The following is an 18,673-nucleotide window of genomic DNA, read 5'->3' as shown; positions in this document are numbered from 1 at the left end:
CAAATAGATTTACTTGAAACTCGGTGGAAGGATGCAGAACATTCCAAGTTTTCTTTCACAGTTTCCTAAGGGAATAATTCATGAGTCTTGATGTAAAGAAATAGATGCGTCAATTAAACAAAAGTAATAAATAACAGACGTGTGGACATTTGCAGGACATGCGTAATCTGTCCCATGACCACACTGCATGCACAATATATTTATATATGAACTGTATGGGCCTACAATTGTTATACGGAAATATTTAATGTCAGCAATTATAAATGTACCCCTCCCTCTCCACCTCGACCGCCCCCCTTCACCAAATGCCATATGGACCCCCCCCCCCTCCCCTCTCCAATACACTGTGTTAAAGGCATCAGGAGCATTCTTCCCACACATGTGCCTCTGTCACTCATGCACAAGCAGCCACACAAACATACGCCCCACACCCAGCTGTGTGTTTCCACTGTGTCCTCTGTGTTCACTGGCACCAGACTGGCACTCACTGCTCTGTCGCTGTGAGCACGGCCCTCCTCTCCCCTTCTCTCTGCAGCGTGGACCAAAGACCTCAGATCGTTTCCTGCATTTTCTGCAGCTCCCTCTTGTTTTCAGTGGACTTTTATTTATTTTTTTTGGTGGAAGAACCAGGGTTGTAGACGTACCTCCAGAATAGATTTTTTCTTTTGCTTCTAAGAGTTGTGTCAATCTTCCAAGATGGCACCGTTGAAGAGTTGGGTATTGGGACTCCTGCTGGTGCTCCTGTGCTCATCCCAGCTGCCACTCTCGGGGGTAGTTAGTGCCCAGAACGTGGCCGAAGCAGAGGCCGACCTCTTTGCCAGAAACGATGAGGTTGTGGCAGAGGAGGGCGACACCACTGAGGGCGATGGTGGTGCTATTGAGGAAGATGAAGAGGTAGAAGGAGAGGAAGGTGAAGAAGAATCAGACGATGAGGAAGAGGAGGCAGCTGAAGGAGAAGAAGATGATGAGGCTGCAGATGAGGAAGAGGAGGATGATACCGAAGAAGAGGAGGATGATGAGGTGGCAGCCGAGGAAGAGGATGATGATGATGAGGAGGAGGAGGAGGAGGAGGAGGAGGAAGATGATGAGGAAGATGAGGAAGAGGCTGCAGATGAGGAAGAGGAGGCTGCTGAAGAGGAGGAGGGGGATGATGATGATGATGAGGAGGAGGAGGAGGCTGCAGATGAGGAAGAGGAGGCTGCTGAAGAGGAGGAGGGGGATGATGATGATGATGATGAAGAGGAGGAGGAGGCTGCTGAAGTGGAGGAGGGGGAGGATGATGATGATGATGATGAGGAGGAGGAGGCTAATGCTGAAGAGGTAGCAGCTGAGGAGGATGATGATGAAGAGGATGAAGATGAGGAGGATGAAGAGGAGGCTGCTGAAGAGGAGGAGGGGGATGACGACGACGATGATGAGCAGGAGGAAGAGGCAGCAGCTGAGGAGGTAGCAGCTGAGGAGGATGATGACGAGGAGGATGAAGATGAGGAGGATGAAGAGGAGGCCGCAGATGAGGATGTTACAGCAGAAGAAGAGGATGCTGAGGAAGACGAGGCAACCGAAGGAGAGGAGGTAGCTGCGGAAGAGGACGATGATGATGCTGAAGAAGATGAGGAGGAAGAGGATGATGATGGTATATACACTTTTCTAATTTATCGATTTATTAAACAGATCCCAAGTAGAATGAAACAAAACAAGTCACAAATTTAGTATCAAATGTGACGAGTTGTTATTTCTGTTTGAGTGAACGTTGACTCAAGTATGAAATGAATATGTTCATGAAACTGGAAAAAGGTTTTGAGAAGTTGAAACTTGATGTTTGAAAAGCTAAAAACAGATGAATAATAGATCAAGAGCAAAAGTCACGAGCTTGCAAATGGGTCTCTTCAAAGTGTGTGTGGCTTAAACTCAACACTGGAACCACTGACTGCAGTACGTCTGAGAAGTTTCAAAATAAAGAGCCGACCTTTCAAAACTCAAGTTTCAACACTTCAGACCGACGTGCACCAGATTTTCCAGATCATTGTGTGCGAGGTTTCAAACCTGGAACACAAACTGACGCACAGGGAGAACAGTGAGGTGATAAAGCAAGGCCTCATAACTTCCTCTGTCATCAGATTTCCAACTTTCAAACACAGGCGTTCAAAAGCCTTTTTTTTTCAGTTTCTGAATGTGCCGAGCTATTCATCCCATATACTTGAGTTTATTCTCTGACGTTGTTAAAGCCACTGTGAGAACAGTGTGTGACAGTGTGACACATATCAGTCCTAAAATAGATCGGTTTATCTGTGGCACCGGGCAGTAGCTCAACCATTCATTCCTTTTGTTGAGCCAATGAGGCTATTTTGGGACAGAAAAGGGTAAAAACACTACAAAGCGTTCGTACTGTCACTTATATGAAACACGTGCACAAAGTTTGTCTCACTCGTCCTGATCTGCACATTTTGTCCCCTTGATTTGATCTGACACGTGTCTCGTCCTCGGCGTCACGCACTGCTCTGCTGGATCATTACAAAATTGAAGCCGATTCGCCTTTAACATAACCTCACACCAACAACCTGACACCAATAATTTGATCTCACGAGCTCTGCCGTGGGTTTACATGAAGCCGACCGAGAATAGACTTAGATAGACTCGGAAATAGATATTGACATTTAGGAGTTTGAACATAAACCCGTCCATCCATTATCTATACCGCTGGTATAAGCTGAGGGTAATGGGTGGGTGGGGGTCGGGGGGGGGGGGGGGGGGGCTGGAGCCGATCCCAGCTGCCATTGGGTGAGAGGTGGGGAACACCCTGGACACCGCCAATCGTGTCGCAGGGGCATCAAACTGGTGATTCACTCTTACATTCACACATTTAGAGTCTCCAAATAACCCAACCTCAATCTGCGTGTGTTTGGGAGGAACCCATCCAGACATGAGGAGAACGTGCAGACTCCACACAGACAGGGATTCGAACTGAGAACCTGCTTGCTGTGAGGCAGCCACCTTGAACATAAACCCATAATGTAAAATACATTGATCCAGATCCCTAGGATATATATTATTTTGAAGGACTGTGGCTAAGCTACTATACTTCCCCTCTCCACCCTGGCTTGGACTGCCACACACCCTCCTCCAGCCACTGAACATTTGCACATTTTCACATTTGAACATTTGCGCATTTGAACATTTGCACTAGACTTATTTTTTTTCTACTACTGTATTATCCCACCTATAGTGTTTTCATATTTATATATTTATCTTGCTCATAGTGTATTCATCATACTTATATCGTACCTTACCTCTTAATACTGTTCATATTCCATTTATATTTCTAACTGTACTTCCTATTTATTTACATATTCCACTATGCACAATACTCTGCACTTTTACTGCCTTTTTTTTGCACTTCTGGTTAGATGCTAAACTGCATTTGGTTGTATATGTACTTGTACTGTGCAATGACAATAAAGTTGAATCTAATCTAATCTAAGATACTTACTGAGCGGGATATTTTCAAGGAACCTATTTTGGCACTGCGGTTTCCTTTTTGATTTGATATGGACACACTTATACAAGATATCTGCAATAATTGGCCAATATTTAAACATGTTGACTTTGCTGACTCTAGATGAGCATGAGGACGTCGCAGCAGAGGCCCAGGAGGACGCCGTGTCCGACTTGCTGCATTTCCGCTCTGGCTCTTTGTGCAGCGTGTGCTCCATCTGCCAGGTAAAATGAAGAGATGGAAGTACGAGCCTTTCATGCTCAAATTGTACTTGAGGTAATAAACACAACTGTGCACTGTGTGTGTGTGTTTCTCCCGTTAGCACTGCTCCAGTGGCTGCGAGAAGTGCCCATGTGAGGAGGGAGACGAGTCGGACCACTGCGAGCACTGTCAGGTAAGTTCCTCAGAAATAACCCACCTCACTTCATCATGACCACGACCCCCCCCCCCCCCCCCCCCCTGTGCTCACACTGTTTGTCCTGCAGGGATGCTCGTCCTGCTACCTCTGCCCCATCCTGTGCGACACCATTTGCTCTCCAGGTAAACACCGGCAGTTTTTAGTCAAACAGTGCACCCCCCAGTGTTTGTGAGATTCTATCGAAGTATTAATATCTGTGTGTATTGCAGGCGGCCTTGTGGACGAGCTGACTGGGTCCCTCTTTCAGTGAGTTTCCGCATTTTCTCACATTTAGGAACACAGCAGCAGCAGAGGCCTGTGCTATGGAGCAGGTTTACCGATCACTAACCAATCGGAGCACGTCGTCATTCCTACGGGATCCCGAGAGGGACAAAACACTTTACGCCAAAGGGACAAATAGATTATAGTCAGATTTTCAACTCTGATATAAATTCAGAGATTCTAACAAACAGAGGGTATCACTCTGATTAAATTCATGATAAATACTATGGCTTCGTTTTTTGATGGAAGGGATTTTATTAGATTCTGACAGGACTGTGCTTTTTACTCTGACGTAGTTGATTAGGAGTAATGTTCCACCCTTAGTTTCCCATAAATATGAATCAACATTTGAACCAGTTGAACCAGTTTAACCGCACGTGCACTCCGTCTCATCTTAACTAGAGTTTCTGTTCTAATTAATTATGTCACAATTAAACTCCTGACAAGTCACTCGTCTGTCGCTAAGACTTAATATACGTCAGCATTGACTCTCCTGCCATATTCAGAACTTAATTAATCGCTTTGATTTTGTTCCTCGTTCTTATCAACTCCGTCTATTTTTACACACACATGCTCACAGCCCATGAGAGCCAGATTTGGTGTATGGATTATACGGGGGGACTGATTTAAGTGAAGTACGCTGCTGTTGATTCCTGGTGCAGGCCTCAGGTCAGCACACACTCTGACTCTGCTCTAACCTTTATTCTTGCAGGACCTTTTCCTCTCTTCTTTGAGCAACCTTGAGACCAGCCCCCTTTAGCGCCCTCCTGTGGTCACAAGAGGTACGGCGACCAGGATCGGTGCTGTCTGGCTGTACGCCCCGAATCCGACGGCTCACGTTTCAATTTTTACTAAAATCTGCAAGTCATTTAGAATTTGATTTAATGACCTGAATTTTTGTGTTTTTTCAATGCAAAATACAGTATTTCTATAAAGCTATGATTTATTCATATGTTTTTTTTTGTAGGAGCGTTATTGTAAAACACCTTTAGCTGAGCAAGAACAATTTGTGGGCCTGTCTTGTGGCGGGAGTCTGTATTGACACACTAAACAGATGAATATGAATGTAAATATAAAAGAATATGAAACTTCTCAGGATACCTCATATGACTTTGCAACATGTTACGATACAATTTTATATTTCATGCTGCTGTGACTCTCACTTGATAATAAATTTACAATTTAATTTGTAGTTTTTATTAATGTGCATGTATTCACAAGTATGGATCACCTTATGGCAATAACTGTAACTCCTTTATAAATGCATCTTCTCAGCTGTTTAAATAAAGTTGTGTATTTTCTTTCCGTCTGTGGAATATATGTTTTTTAATATGGCCAATGCACGTGACTCACATCCGCTGACACCTCCATCAGGTGTTGACGGGGGAGAATGAGGTCAGTTGCTCGGCCAAACACGGGCGGATGGTGGCCGTTCCCGCTGGATGGTTTTCAGACGCGGCTCTGTGTTGTGCCAAGAGAAACGTGTTCTCCATTGCTTCCCGGTGACTGGGCAAGATTAGGAGGCCGTGGTCAGACCCGGTGCTGACACAAGGTTCTCTCCACAACTAATCAAGTGAATGAACCTGTGGCAGCCGGGTTGCACATAACATAAAACAATTAACAAAATATACACATGTAAAAAGTGAGTTAAATTCCATTTAAATCATCTCAATGTTTTAAGTGATATAAAATAAAGCACATGCACATGAAACTCATGAACATTTTTCTATTTTATGACATTAAACCTAAAGATGACTGAATACCAGGTGGCCTCTGCTTTTTTGTTGAGAGGAATTTCACCCTTGGGAATTTTTCATGTCTTCTCAGTCATTTAATACACTCCACTCCATATAAATAGCTGCGCTCGAGGCTATGTGCTGCAAGGCCCTGAGTAAACAGGTGTGGTGTTGTGTGAGAACATGTGTATGCATTTTTTTTTAAGGTGTGTGTGTGTGTGTGTGTATGTTTTACTGATGTTTTGGGCGCTTCAATCTGTTCACACTGTCACATTATGGGGACTTAGAAGTAACTTCCCAGAAAGTGAATCATTGAAATTCAAGCTGAAAACCTGTTTTTAGGATTATTCAAGTAGTAACAGGTGTTAAGGTTGGATTAAGTCTCCAGGGAATCAATGTAATGACCTGTGAAGTGTGTGTGTTGACAATAAACATTACCAGATAAAGACATTTGGCTTCCCCTCCATGGAAAGTGACTCTCCCTCTTAAGTGTCAATGTTTTTATTGTAAACTTCCTTTTGTCACTATAAAATCTATGTCAATATTAAGTTAAGTCAATTCGGAAGAGTTAACAATTCTTGGAAAATTTAACCGAAAACGAGTTGCAAAATCACATCATCAATATCACATTGTCAATATCACATCGTGTTCTCTCTATTAACTTTTGATGTGACAAGAGGATGTGAAATTCAATCAAAGTATAATGACACAAACGACGATGACACAGGACACACGACACCACTTCACATTCCTCCAGGTCCCTACAATGGCTGGTGTCAGAGAGAAGCTTGAGTGTTAAGCTTCTCCAGTGTCAGTTTGCAGAGACTCCCATGAACTAAAAGATTAACTTCACCTTTTAAAAATAATTGTAATGCCATCGGAGAAAATCTCTGTGGCGTGGATAACCTTATCTCTGGATTGTGCTTCTGTGCCTTTAAGTCTATCGTTAAAGTATTTGCAGCAAATGTTTAGAATATTTTTTAGGAGAGTAAAACACTTTGCTTTAATCCTTCAGCTTTGCTTATATACACAAAATGTTATCAATGGTTTATGTTACTTTCTGCAGCTCTAATCCGATATGAATGTTCATCACACACTTTGTGTAAAGATGGATGACATGACTGCTCCCTAAAAGCCAAAGTGTTTGCCACCTGGTGGCGGGCCACAGTATAGGTCAGAAGTCCCACCTCCCCCATGTTAGTGGACGGGGCATGGGCCAAACTAAAAAGTCAAATACCACGTCAATTTATTTCTATGACGTCAATTCAAATTTGCTTGCTTTTGAAACCAAAGCTTTACGTGGCTGTTCCGACCCAGATTAGAGCGAGGAGGAAGGGAAGTAACACAGCACCAATAGAATCTGGCAACGCAGCATTTTATTGAAATAATGCTCCAAATGATTTACATTAACAAAGGAATCAAAGAACAAACATGTTACACAAATTTGTAGGGGCGGAGAGTGACGCCAAAACTTAAAATAATCAAAAGACAAGCCCTCTTCCTAAATCCTGGTCCTACTCCCCTGACTCATGGTGTCCCACAAAAACAAAATGACACTGTCTAGCTGATACCTAAACTATAACTTCACATAACCAAAAATACAGTCAGAACGCCTCCCATAAAGACTACTGAACTAGCAAAGGGAAACTGAGTGGAGTGAACAATGAAATAAGAATATAACCAAACTAAACTACGGCCCCGCAAAAAACCCTCATACACAAGTCGATATAAGACAGCGAGCAGCACAAGGCGGACTGATCACATCAGACCTCAGCCGCCCCCTGAACATCAGACAGGATCCCTTTTATTCCTCCCGTCAAGAACATTCGAGCGCCGGATAGGTCGCCGACAAAATTGGAGGAGGAGCCAGTGAAGCGTGGATCACTGTCTTGGCCTGTGGGTGGTGCAGGGCGGGGCTCCGGGAGTGAACACCTGGTGTGGAGAAATAAACGACACTGCTGCCCCCCCCGCCACACACACACACACACACACACATCTTTAGAGCAGTCGAGGCCTGTAACAGTGACTTTGAGGGTTTCACCCCTGTCCATAGCGAGCGCTGTGTCATATAAAGTAACTCATGCAGCAGTTAGCTTAGAGGGCTCGGAGTCATTAAACAGAATAAACCCCAAGATGTGACCTGGTCAATAATTAGCTCTAAACACCTTTATTTACATCATCCAAAGAGGCCTCTGGTCATGTTACCGTCGGTGTAGTGTTGTGTAAACAGCGCATCCCCCTCCCGTCGGATGTCCCTCTTGCTTTAAAGCACTAACTTGAAAAAGTCCTCACATTATTTTCTCCTCATTGAAGTTCTGACATTGTCTTTTTTCAAGGCTCAGGGACCTGAGACTGGAACCATAAGGTAAAACAATTTCTGACATTTAACACACATCACACAACAGTTATTTTAAGATTTGTCAGTTGTTAAATTAGACTTCAGATCATGATGCTTGGATCAAAACTTGGATGACTCGTGATTAATGTTGGATCATCCTTTTTCCTTCTGCAGATGTTTCCCTCCTCACTGCTGCTGTGGCTCGGTTTGGGAGCTTTGGTAAAATGTGGTGAGTAAAATGCATCAATTTCCCCTTATTTCCCGGAAAATGTGTGTTAATGAGCTCTATGCTTTGTTTCCTGATTTATCATAAGTTAAAGGAGAAAAACTACTTATACTTAATAGGCAGCACTCAAATTAAGTGAGTCAAATAAAATGATACCTTGTTTTAACATTAGAGGTTAGAGGTAGATGTGTGCTACATCTTGTCAGATCTTTACTAAAAGTAGAAATACAATCAAATTAAAAGGTGACTGTGGCAATAGACGATGTTCTCACCACAACAGACAGAGACAAACCATTAGGGTTTCAATAGGATTTATTTCTTATATAAATCAGGAACAAACATGAATTTAACCAACTCATCTTATAGGGTTTCTGATGGAACACTGAGCTCAACTCGGACTCTTTCAGTCTCTCTTGAGTTTTCTCTCGTGTTCCTCTTTGTGTCTGAGGGTCAATCAGCTAACAGCCCTCAGCTGCACTGATTGATGTGGAGGTGCTCCCTGCCACCTCCAGTGAATTATGTCCTCGGAGGAATTGACTCTGTGTTACACTATTAGACTTTTCTTTTAGAAATACCACAATGTCAGAGCAATGATTTCAATACAGGTGGTTCTCAACCTCAAGGTCAGGTTATAAAATGGTTGAGAGATGAATAAAGTTCCTCTAATGATTATTTGTATCCCTTGGCTCCTGCACTATTCACATAATTGCTGTATTTCTCTTTCAGCTGCTGGAAGTGACTGGTGCTATACTGGCTGTGGTAAGTCAGAACAGATTTCGGGCTCACTGTATGATTTTGACCAATTGTTGTTGTTGGTTCCTAACATTGCGAGAGCCTCCATCTTTCTTAGCTCACAGCCCGTCCCACTGGGGAGACGTCTCTTCTCTCTGCGGAGGACAGAGGCAGTCTCCGATTGACATAGACACCAGCAAAGTTCACGCGGACCCGAAACTGCTGAACTTTACCTTCAAGAACTTCTCCTCCCAAAAAGTCATCAAATCCATCACAAACAACGGACACACGGGTACAGAAACCGGCTCCTTATGAATCGACTGTATGTAAAGGAGCAAAGATCTCACCCCCAAAAAATGCTCATCAACTTCATTAGCCAAACTCCAGCTGGTAGCCCTATTGGAGTTACTTCATACTACATGAGCATCAAAAGCTAGTTTAAGTTTTATATATACAATTCCAACATAATCATTTGAACAATTGTAGAACACGCAGTGTTCAAAGGCAGACAAGTTGGCCTGCCCCCTCTTCAAATGATGTGCTGTCATGTATGCAAACTGCTGTTTACACAGTTTACACAATCACATTCAGATTAAATTCACGCAAGTTGGATCAGCCTATGATTTAATTGTTTTACTTTGATTTTGCGATGTGGTTTTGAATCCAGCTCCTCAATGGGTTGATTTAATTTCCATTGAGAGTTTTTGTGTCATTTTGTTCTCAACAAATCATTCAATGTGGATCAGTAAAGATTATCAACTTTACTGATCTGATGTGTTCCTTAAATTAGTGTACATTGTTGCATGATATACATGATCCCTGCAGCACACTCTGGATGTAGTGGTTTTCTGCTTAGCAATGTAACACTGCTGGTCGACCAACTAATACAAATTTGGTCACTTTATTATCAACCAGCAAAACAGAAAGCTAGAAACCAAGTATTTGTGCCAGTCCACTAGAAGGGAATGTAAGGATTTCACTGCTCACACACACGTCCATGTCTCTTCCATGAACAGTGAAATGCTCGCTGGAGGATAATGAAGTTGAAGTGAGTGGAGGTGGACTTGATGCAACATATTCTACGCTCCAGTTTCACTTTCACTGGGGAGAAACCGACCACCATCCCGGCTCGGAGCACACGATTGACCAGCACAGATATCCAATGGAGGTACTCCCGTGTTTGACACTCACAGTGAGCTTTTCTTCCAAGTTGCCACTTTCTCACTAATCACTGATTTATAAAATATCTCATAGATGCACATCGTCAGTCTGAAGAAAGGTCTCACTGTGGAACAGGCCGTCGCGGATCCGACAGGAATTGCTGCGCTTGGGTTTTTCCTAAACGTATGTGCACACAATTAATACTGCAAAGAAAGGTGTTATAAAAAACCCACATAAAATGTTCAGATTGCTAATTTGAATTGGGAATTGCACTTTGGAATAAGGTTTTGTTCAAGGTCATCTATTGGCTCTGAGAGCTGCATCTGACCAGAAACACACTCAAAGAGTCACAATTGGCCTCCTGGACACAAAATTGACAAGGAATGCAAGAACTTTCAAAATGTATATATTCACGTTGTGACCGCAATAATGATGTGTTCTCCTTAAAGGCAACAGAAGATGGCGATGTGTCCGGACCATGGGGCGAACTCACTTCTTACCTGACGAGCAAAACAAGTAAATGTCGGATTTTCCACATTTGATATTCAAGTGCAACTCATTCCATCGATTAAATGTTGTAGAGATCCGGTGCAGGATGTGTTTCAGTAATAAAAGCTGTTCAGAAAGGCATCGCATGGTGCATTTATGTTAAATGTTTGACATATTTTTCCCTGGAACAAGAGTCAGATGTCACACAGGCTTTCAAAGACTGGCGTGATGTCTATGGGAGCAGCATGTTTAGTGTAATTGAATAAAAATGATATGCTTTTATTTTGAATAAATTTCAGCAACTTTCACAATACCCATGATTGTTCTACAGGGTTAAATATGAGAGTAAAAACAAAACGGTATAATTATATAATGGTTAATGGTAGTTTTTAAAGTGTCCTCCTTGGATATAAGGAGGATTTTGTGTGTGTGCAGGAGTCGAACGTAGGCCAGTGTATAGATGGATCAGGGTGGGGGTCAAATCATGATTGTTTGCTTGGAGTAGCCCTACTAGCTACTTCATGGCATCAAATCAAGGATGCTGCTTTTTCGGTTCACTTAAATCCACATGTCTTCGTTCACTTGATTTGACTTTTTTTCCCTTTTTCTATAGACATTGAGACTGCCATAAACCATAACATCTCTATAGATGACCTGATTGGAAATGTTTCCCGTACAAAGTACTTTCGCTACAATGGCTCCCTGACAACGCCCGACTGCAACGAAGCTGTCGTATGGACTGTCTTTCAAGAGCCGATCAACATCAACAAAAATCTGGTTAGTCGCGCAGCTTGCAAAACCTGCTCCTCAGCAGAGAGCAATGTTAATGCCCGTAGAGACATTTTAAGTGCTTGTATTTATAGTATTACATAAAGTGCAAAGGGAAGGCACCCAAGAACAGAGCCTTCAGGCACTGCTTTATCATGTCCGTGTCAGCTTAGCACCAAAGCTAAGCTGCTCTGAACCAAGTAGCTGGTAAACATAATGGTGGACCTAGAGACCGCCCTGCTGTGGGATCCCTCCATAGCCGGGATGCCAGTCAACAGGATGACGGTCAGACCCACTGGTACTCGGTAGTTATTACAACGTTATTACATGTATACTCAAATTAAAGCTAAGACTTTGTATGAAAGACCCCTTATTTTATTTCAACTTGATTGCACTGAAGCCTAGAGACAAACTGTCAAAAATAATTACAGCATTGTGAACCGCAAATACTCGAGCACAATCAGTCAACAGCAGCTGTGGGAGGCGTCTGCGTCAGGTTTCCCTGTTTGTCAGGCAACCTTAGTGACCTCCAGCTTGAGTTAATGTCAGGAAGTAGCGCAGCGTATGGGACGGTTGCCTGACGAGCATGAAGCTTCTTCCGTTTGCTTTACATTTGCGATACAGAGTGTATTTGTTGCTTCATTATTATCTTGTCCTTTGTCAAGAGGAATCACATGCACAATGATTGTAAAAGGCTGCTCATTACTGTCACATGAGCAGCCACTGACATCTGGTGACCCTTGCCTGCATGCTTTATAGAAAAATGAAACATACTGGTACAGGCTGGTCTGAGCATGGTTGGATGCTTTTGTTTCACAATCAATGTTTGTTTTTCATTCTGTCGCCGCAACACAAAGCCCTAGGCAAGCTGCATGTGACAGTTCAAATGAAGGAAGCGACCTCTTATCTGCGTGACAGGCATCAGTTGATAAAAAAGTTACCTATTTCTCTGCAGGTGACTTGTTCTCAGCAGTGTCCCAGCTGAGCAGGCGTATGACATTTTTTTCCTGGCACGTCATACTGCTAGCACAGCATGATCAGATGACAAAGCAAGCTCAACCTATGATGCACGTCTGCACAATGCAATAAATCAAATGTTCAGAATCTTGAATTTTATCAGTGAAAAAGATCACAGGGCAAAGTTCATCTGTAGCCTATGCCATTTAAATTGTATTAACTATTTAATTCACTTAGGGTCAACAAACAACCAGTTAATGTTGCTACTCACTAGCAACTCCAAAACATTTTTAGCCGATATCTTACTTGTGTTAAAGGGAAACGAAGTGTAACACTACACACGATTTGTTTGAATACATATCTCAGACAAGGTTGGACAATTGACATTGCTCAACTCCTGCTAACCGATGAGCCCACAGATTTGTTGGCTGGTAGAATAATACGACAAAGGCTACACCTTTTGCAGTCTTCACCATAGAATCCAAAAGACTTTCACACACTGCTTCTCAGATTCTCTGGTGTCACCAATGTTCACTCAGGATAGCTTTGCTTGCCTCCATTTTCATTGCAACAGCATGTCAATACTGTTGGGTCAAGGAGGCATGCAATAGGTCAAGCTGACGCTGAGCGCGCTCTGCTGGATCAGGACACAAACTACTTCAGACGATCTGAGTAAAAGTTTCTCTTTCGTTTCTTAGATTGCACGGTTTTCCGCGATTACTGGACTCACCAATCTTTATCGGCCTGCACAAACACTCAATGGAAGTCAAGTGTTTGCTTCTCCTGGAGTTTCTCCTCCCAGTGAGTTGGAAAATCCCACGCATGTGACCTATGATATTTCTGACTCTGTGTTGGTGCATTAAATATCACTGTTCCATTCTTTACAGGCGAGGCATGGTGCTATGATGATCACTGCAGTATGTATCACCAAGTTTATTAAGTTACAGAATCATTGGTGGCAGAGGATTCGGGCTTGTCCTCAACTTTGGGTTTACTCTCCCCTCAGAATACAACCAGGCTAACTGGCAACTTCTGTCTCTGTCCAACTGTGGCGGTGAGAGACAGTCACCCATCAACATTGAGACAAAGAATGCCGTGGTGAACAAAGCACTTGACGCCTTCACCTTTACAAAGTTTGACGACAAACACACCATCAACTACATCACTAACACCGGCCACGCAGGTTTGACAGTTTCCGCAAATTCAAGTTAGCTGTAGTTTACTCGGTTTTAAGAGAAAGACATTCACACCTTTGCATGTGTCCTCACTCAACTCCCAGTTAAGTGTGTGCTGATAGAAAACAAAGTGGAGGTGTCGGGCGGCGGTTTGGGTCACGTCTACTCCATCCTTCAGTTCCATTTCCATTGGGGTTCAAATGACTCCATGGGCTCGGAGCACGCGGTGGATTCAAAACGATACCCAATGGAGGTAAGTGCAAAAGTCCAAGCATTTTTGTTGTTGCACTTAATGCAGTGGTTTGTAATGGGGTTTGCTTTTTGTGTCTCTGTCCAGATGCATATAGTGACCAAGAGGAAGGATTTAACCCTGGATGAGGCCGTAAAGACTCCGAATGGCCTGGCAGTGCTGGGTTTCTTTATTGAGGTAACGTTGAGTATGTTAATAGTAAGATGCAAATCCATGAGTTAGAGTATCTGCTGATTTTGAGTAGATTTTTAATGCGCCCTGTCTCCACAAAAGAAGTTTGACCAAATAAACAATGCACCAAACAACCAGTGTATATCTTAAATATCTCACAAAAAAAAAAGATTTGGTCTAAATTTGACCAAACCAGTGATTCTTTTGTGTAAGACTATTCTCATATATTTTCCAGCCTACATTGACTAAAAGCAGCAGCAGCAGCAGCAGCAGCACAGGACACGAGGTAGGTGTTGTAGCTTTGTTAAACCAGGGCCTTAAATGTTGATACCGGACATTGTTCACCTCGTCTGATGAGACATGGACCAAACCAAAAAGTAAAATCGCACATCAAAAACATTTACCTCAAAGATGGTTTATGTAATTCAAGGTAGTTATTGTCGCAAAACTGAAAATGTTTCAGTAAATGTGGTTTTAATTAGTTTATGTTATAAAAATTTGCTAAAATTGATTGAGAGCTCAGATTGACTTGCAATTGGTCTGTCCCTGCGGTGCCATCCCCTGCCTTCAAGAGTTTATCTTTGCTTGCTACTGTGCAGTCTCTGGCACAAAATGGCGGCGTTCCCTGTTATTTTGGCTTCATTTCTGTATAGTGGACGGTAGTGGAGAGGCGTCGTCCATCTTTACTTACACTCTTTGGTCCCTGCAGACAAATCCCACACAGAGTCCAACAGCTAATATGGAATCCTGGAAGAAACTGAGCAACTATCTCTCAGCTATTAAAGACATCGGTGAGTGTTCATTTGTGTCAATGCGCTAAATACTGAACGTGCAGACGTAACTGTACCACCCAATTTTTTGCTTCAATAAAGGCTCAACAGCTAATGTCACAGAGGAGATCTCCATTGATGACCTGCTCGGCGATGTGACCCAAACTGTGTACTACCGCTACAATGGCTCCTTGACCACCCCTATGTGTAACGAAGCAGTGGTTTGGACCGTCTTTGAAGAGTCCGTCAAAGTCGACCGAGACCTGGTGACTGAACAATTTTTACCTGAACAGCTGGTAGCATAATGAGATCTAAATAACATTTGTGTCATCTTGCATCATCACATGGTGAGGTCTGCACAGGCCTGTGTTTAGGGCAGCAAAGCGGTGTCAGTGAAATGAGGGTTGATGGTTGTGACGTTATGGTTCAATAGCTTTGAAAATTGAACAATGGGGTTTCCGGGATAGTTCACCCAAAAATGATAATTCACTTATCTGCACACTTCTTTGCCGATGGATGGATGGGTGGGTGTTTGAGTCCAGAAGAATGGGCTACTAGTATTCAACTATACAGGGACAACTTTTTTAACAAATTTATGTATAAGTTGGAATATAATCAAACTCATAAATTCATTTTTATAATCATCATAGCCTTCTTTTACTTTTTGTTTTTTAGACTGGTCAGATTACTCATACATTTGACTGTACCTGTATTAAAGTCTTGAATGTTTGCCATGGGAGTTTAACAAAACAAACAACAAGTTACGAGACCGGCAGTGATCACTTTGTGAAAGCCCTTAAAACTGTTCCCGTTTTATTTCAACGTCACTTGGCAGAAGTTCAAAACTGAAACTATAAAACTTACCAAAGCTCCTTGTATCATTTGATAAATCTGTATATCAATTTCCCTGCTTGGTGCAGCCGCTCTTATCCACTGATTAGACATGTCTGTCCGGAACAATGGCTCCAAGACGTCAGTTCCACTTGGCTACGCTGATTTCACCTGCATCGACTCAAACTGTTGTCGGTGAAATCAGTGGTTGTTTGCTTTCGGGTTGGCCCTTATCAGTGCACAGCTGAAAGACAAACCTGACTGAGTGCCCTCTCATACAATAGGTAATTTATGTTCCTGCATTCTTTCATTTACTGTCGCATGATTCCTGTTTAAAACCCTGCGGGGACAGGTATGTCCTTGATGACTACTTCGATTATCAAATGTACAATCTTGGCTTGAGTATATACGTGCTTAAAGAACCCTGGCTATCAGGTTTCTCACAGGAAACAAATGGTTGTTTCCTCATGTGTGAATTTTTTATGTGACCTCAATTTGGTTTGTCGGACCAAAAGAGATCGTCTTGAAGTGGATCAAACTGAGACGTTGTTTGGCTCGACTGCAGTGTGGAAAAACGCGTTTTTGGACAGTTCGTACTAGATAAAGTCTCTCGCAGGATTGCTCACAGTTCTCAAACTCTTATGTGTTCTGAATGCAAGGAGGTTCATTTTCGCGTTCCAATTAATGTATAGGGTACTGCACTTGAAGATGACTGCTACCCCATGCACCTAATCAGCAGACCTGTGACGCACGCATATGTACGTCATTGAGGCGAGGTGGAGTCTCCTTAATCCTGGCAAAGGTGGATTTCCCTTCATTTTCCGAATGTCCAGGTTTAAGTCTCTATATTGGGGAGAAAAAAATAAGTATGATGGGTGGATGGGTGAAGCATGTGTGTACTTGTGTTGATTCGCACATTGCTAGTACACGCAGCCCACTTATGTGATGAGGACTGGGACGTATGCATGTCATACAAAATTCTCTGTGGTTTGTTTCTGTGTAGCACATTGATGTCTACCTACTCTTAAGTTCCGTACGATGGGTGTTTACTCTTGTCCCTTCCCCTCTCTTTGACTATTGCTTGAGCAAGTCAACTAGTAAAGCAGCATAATTGACAGCGATTTAAGTCATTAGCCAGCCAGTCAAAAGAATGGCTCCAACATCACTCTGTCCCACCTGAGAGCTAACTTTTGGTTTAACCCCACCAGATAATGCTGTTCCCGACTCAGATGAGATACAACAACGTGTTTCGGGCTCTGCAGACTCTTCACAGCAGGACAGTCTACAAATCCCAAGCCAGCACCTCTGCACCCGTCATGCAGTCTCTGCTGCCGGCATGTCTTTTCACCATTGTATCTAATTTGCATCCTTGAAAAAAGTTTGGCTCCCTGAAATTGCTCTGAAGGATAATCATATGTAGTATTGATTATCTGTTTGTATTCTCAAGGTTATTTCAATAGTTGTTAGCAAAGGACAATGTAGTTTAATATGCAGCTGTGATCTCATAATCCAGATGTTGACCATATGCCGACCACAAGTTTAATTTAAAAATCGTATTTAACTTCTAGGTGTTATCGTGCTCTTTGTTCACCTTCAACCACAGATTGCTAACCAGAAAAAGATATCATATGCTGTATGGATTTTTTTTAAACTTGAAATATGATGAGGGAACGAAACTGATTTCTATCATACTAACCAGTGTTTGGGTACAATTAATCAGAAGGAAAATAATGAGAACTTATGGTGAAACTGAAATAAAAAATTGTATTGATGCCATCTTCCCGAGTATGAGTGACTGTTTCATTACCAAAGCTAATGGGGACCCGGAGTGTAAATCAATCCACAATATTTACTGACAACAGAGCTAAAATATTAATATAACACATAACCCGACATGAATTACCTTTCTAGGGATTCGAGATTTGCCCTCAGTGGAAATCGTTATGTTTAAAGAACTTCTCACTAGGTGAATTGTCATTTGTGTGCCTTCCTGACTCAAGCAACATGTCATCCTAACATATACTAATCTGGCTGGTTTTGTGGCAACTGTCACTACACACCCAGATGGGTTTTACAAAAATGTTATGACGCTCGAAAGTAACGAAGCCCTTGAAGAGGGAGTGTGGCAGTGAAAATACCACAACAATGTCTCAATTGTAAAAGCCACGAAATCAGTGGCAGGTGTTGCCGCACTTGGCCTAGCAGTAAGTGAGGATGGTATGTTTGAAAATTAAAATGTCAGTCACTCAACAACGCCTTCATAATTATAAGCAGTTACAGATCATTTGGCAATAAACACGACATGGGCGTTAACCTTTTATATTACCTTACATCACATTTCATTTAGCACTTTATTCAAAAGCGACTTACAATAAGTGCTTTCAACAATGAGGGTTCAAAACCAGAACAACAAGAATCCAGAAAGTACAATTTTCTTGTGCCTTATGTAAGAGATGGCGTGCTACATATAAGTGCTACTATATCATTCTTTTTTATATCCAAGGTATAGTCTCTACACTACAGCCTTGGCACAGGTATGCTCACTGCGAGTGACCCTCTACCTTCTGCTTAAATCATCGAAGGCATGTGCTCTGAGCTGAAGGTCACCTGTGTGTGTGCCACAGCGCTACAACTAGCAGCCTAACTTCCAATACAATGAGTAACTAATGTTCTGTTGGAAATGGTGCAACAGCACAGTAGATGGTGATAATGCACCCTGACCTTGGTTGCCACTTGTCAATAAAACGAACAAATAAGTTCTGTTTCTAACAGTTCTTAACTAGCAGGGGTTCTTTGTTACCATAAGAAGAAAGGCCAAGTCCAGTAAAGAGTGAAAATGAGTGTACAAAACCTGTTGACATGTAATTATGCAGACAGCTAAACTGGTTCTGAAAAAC

The 18,673-nt window shown here is 42.5% G+C and overlaps 2 protein-coding genes across 4 annotated transcripts; both read left to right on the top strand.

Annotated features, from left to right (window-relative positions):
- Positions 1 to 448: 448 nt before the first annotated feature.
- LOC128427273 (uncharacterized) lies at positions 449 to 5,678 on the top strand. The gene is given in 6 exon segments (XM_053414361.1): positions 449 to 1,633; positions 3,617 to 3,717; positions 3,816 to 3,887; positions 3,979 to 4,033; positions 4,121 to 4,161; positions 5,547 to 5,678. Coding segments are annotated over 6 exon segments (1,338 nt in total). The 5' UTR covers positions 449 to 696.
- A 2,480-nt stretch (positions 5,679 to 8,158) lies between these two features.
- Positions 8,159 to 17,552, top strand: LOC128427393 (carbonic anhydrase 15). 3 transcript variants are annotated; one of them, XM_053414495.1, is made up of 17 exons: positions 8,169 to 8,273; positions 8,421 to 8,475; positions 9,199 to 9,231; positions 9,323 to 9,496; positions 10,221 to 10,372; positions 10,459 to 10,548; positions 10,815 to 10,881; positions 11,468 to 11,631; positions 13,278 to 13,380; positions 13,467 to 13,496; positions 13,586 to 13,762; positions 13,859 to 14,007; positions 14,092 to 14,181; positions 14,411 to 14,461; positions 14,885 to 14,966; positions 15,048 to 15,211; positions 16,985 to 17,552. In XM_053414495.1, the coding sequence occupies exons 2-17, from the start codon at positions 8,421 to 8,423 to the stop codon at positions 17,147 to 17,149; spliced, it is 1,746 nt and encodes a 581-aa protein (XP_053270470.1). In that variant the 5' UTR covers positions 8,169 to 8,273; the 3' UTR covers positions 17,150 to 17,552. The 3 variants fall into 3 exon arrangements, with proteins under 3 accessions (XP_053270472.1, XP_053270470.1, XP_053270471.1); XM_053414497.1 differs by lacking the exon at positions 15,048 to 15,211 and having other exon boundaries at positions 8,159 to 8,273; XM_053414496.1 differs by lacking the exon at positions 14,411 to 14,461.
- The last annotated feature ends 1,121 nt before the right edge of the window (positions 17,553 to 18,673 follow it).

Source organism: Pleuronectes platessa, chromosome 21 (genome assembly GCF_947347685.1).
Source record: "Pleuronectes platessa chromosome 21, fPlePla1.1, whole genome shotgun sequence".
In the NCBI taxonomy this organism is placed as follows: Eukaryota; Metazoa; Chordata; class Actinopteri; order Pleuronectiformes; family Pleuronectidae; genus Pleuronectes; species Pleuronectes platessa.
The sequence above is the reverse complement of the archived record's forward strand: the minus strand, read 5'-3'. Positions and strand labels throughout refer to the sequence as shown.

Bases quoted from the DNA above. Each gene is read 5' to 3' on its own strand.
- LOC128427393 (XM_053414495.1), top strand. From the start codon at position 8,421: ATGTTTCCCTCCTCACTGCTGCTGTGGCTCGGTTTGGGAGCTTTGGTA. The intron at 10,549-10,814 runs GTATGTGCACAC...TTCTCCTTAAAG, and splicing joins CGCTTGGGTTTTTCCTAAAC to GCAACAGAAGATGGCGATGT. The intron at 13,381-13,466 runs GTGAGTTGGAAA...CATTCTTTACAG, and splicing joins TCCTGGAGTTTCTCCTCCCA to GCGAGGCATGGTGCTATGAT.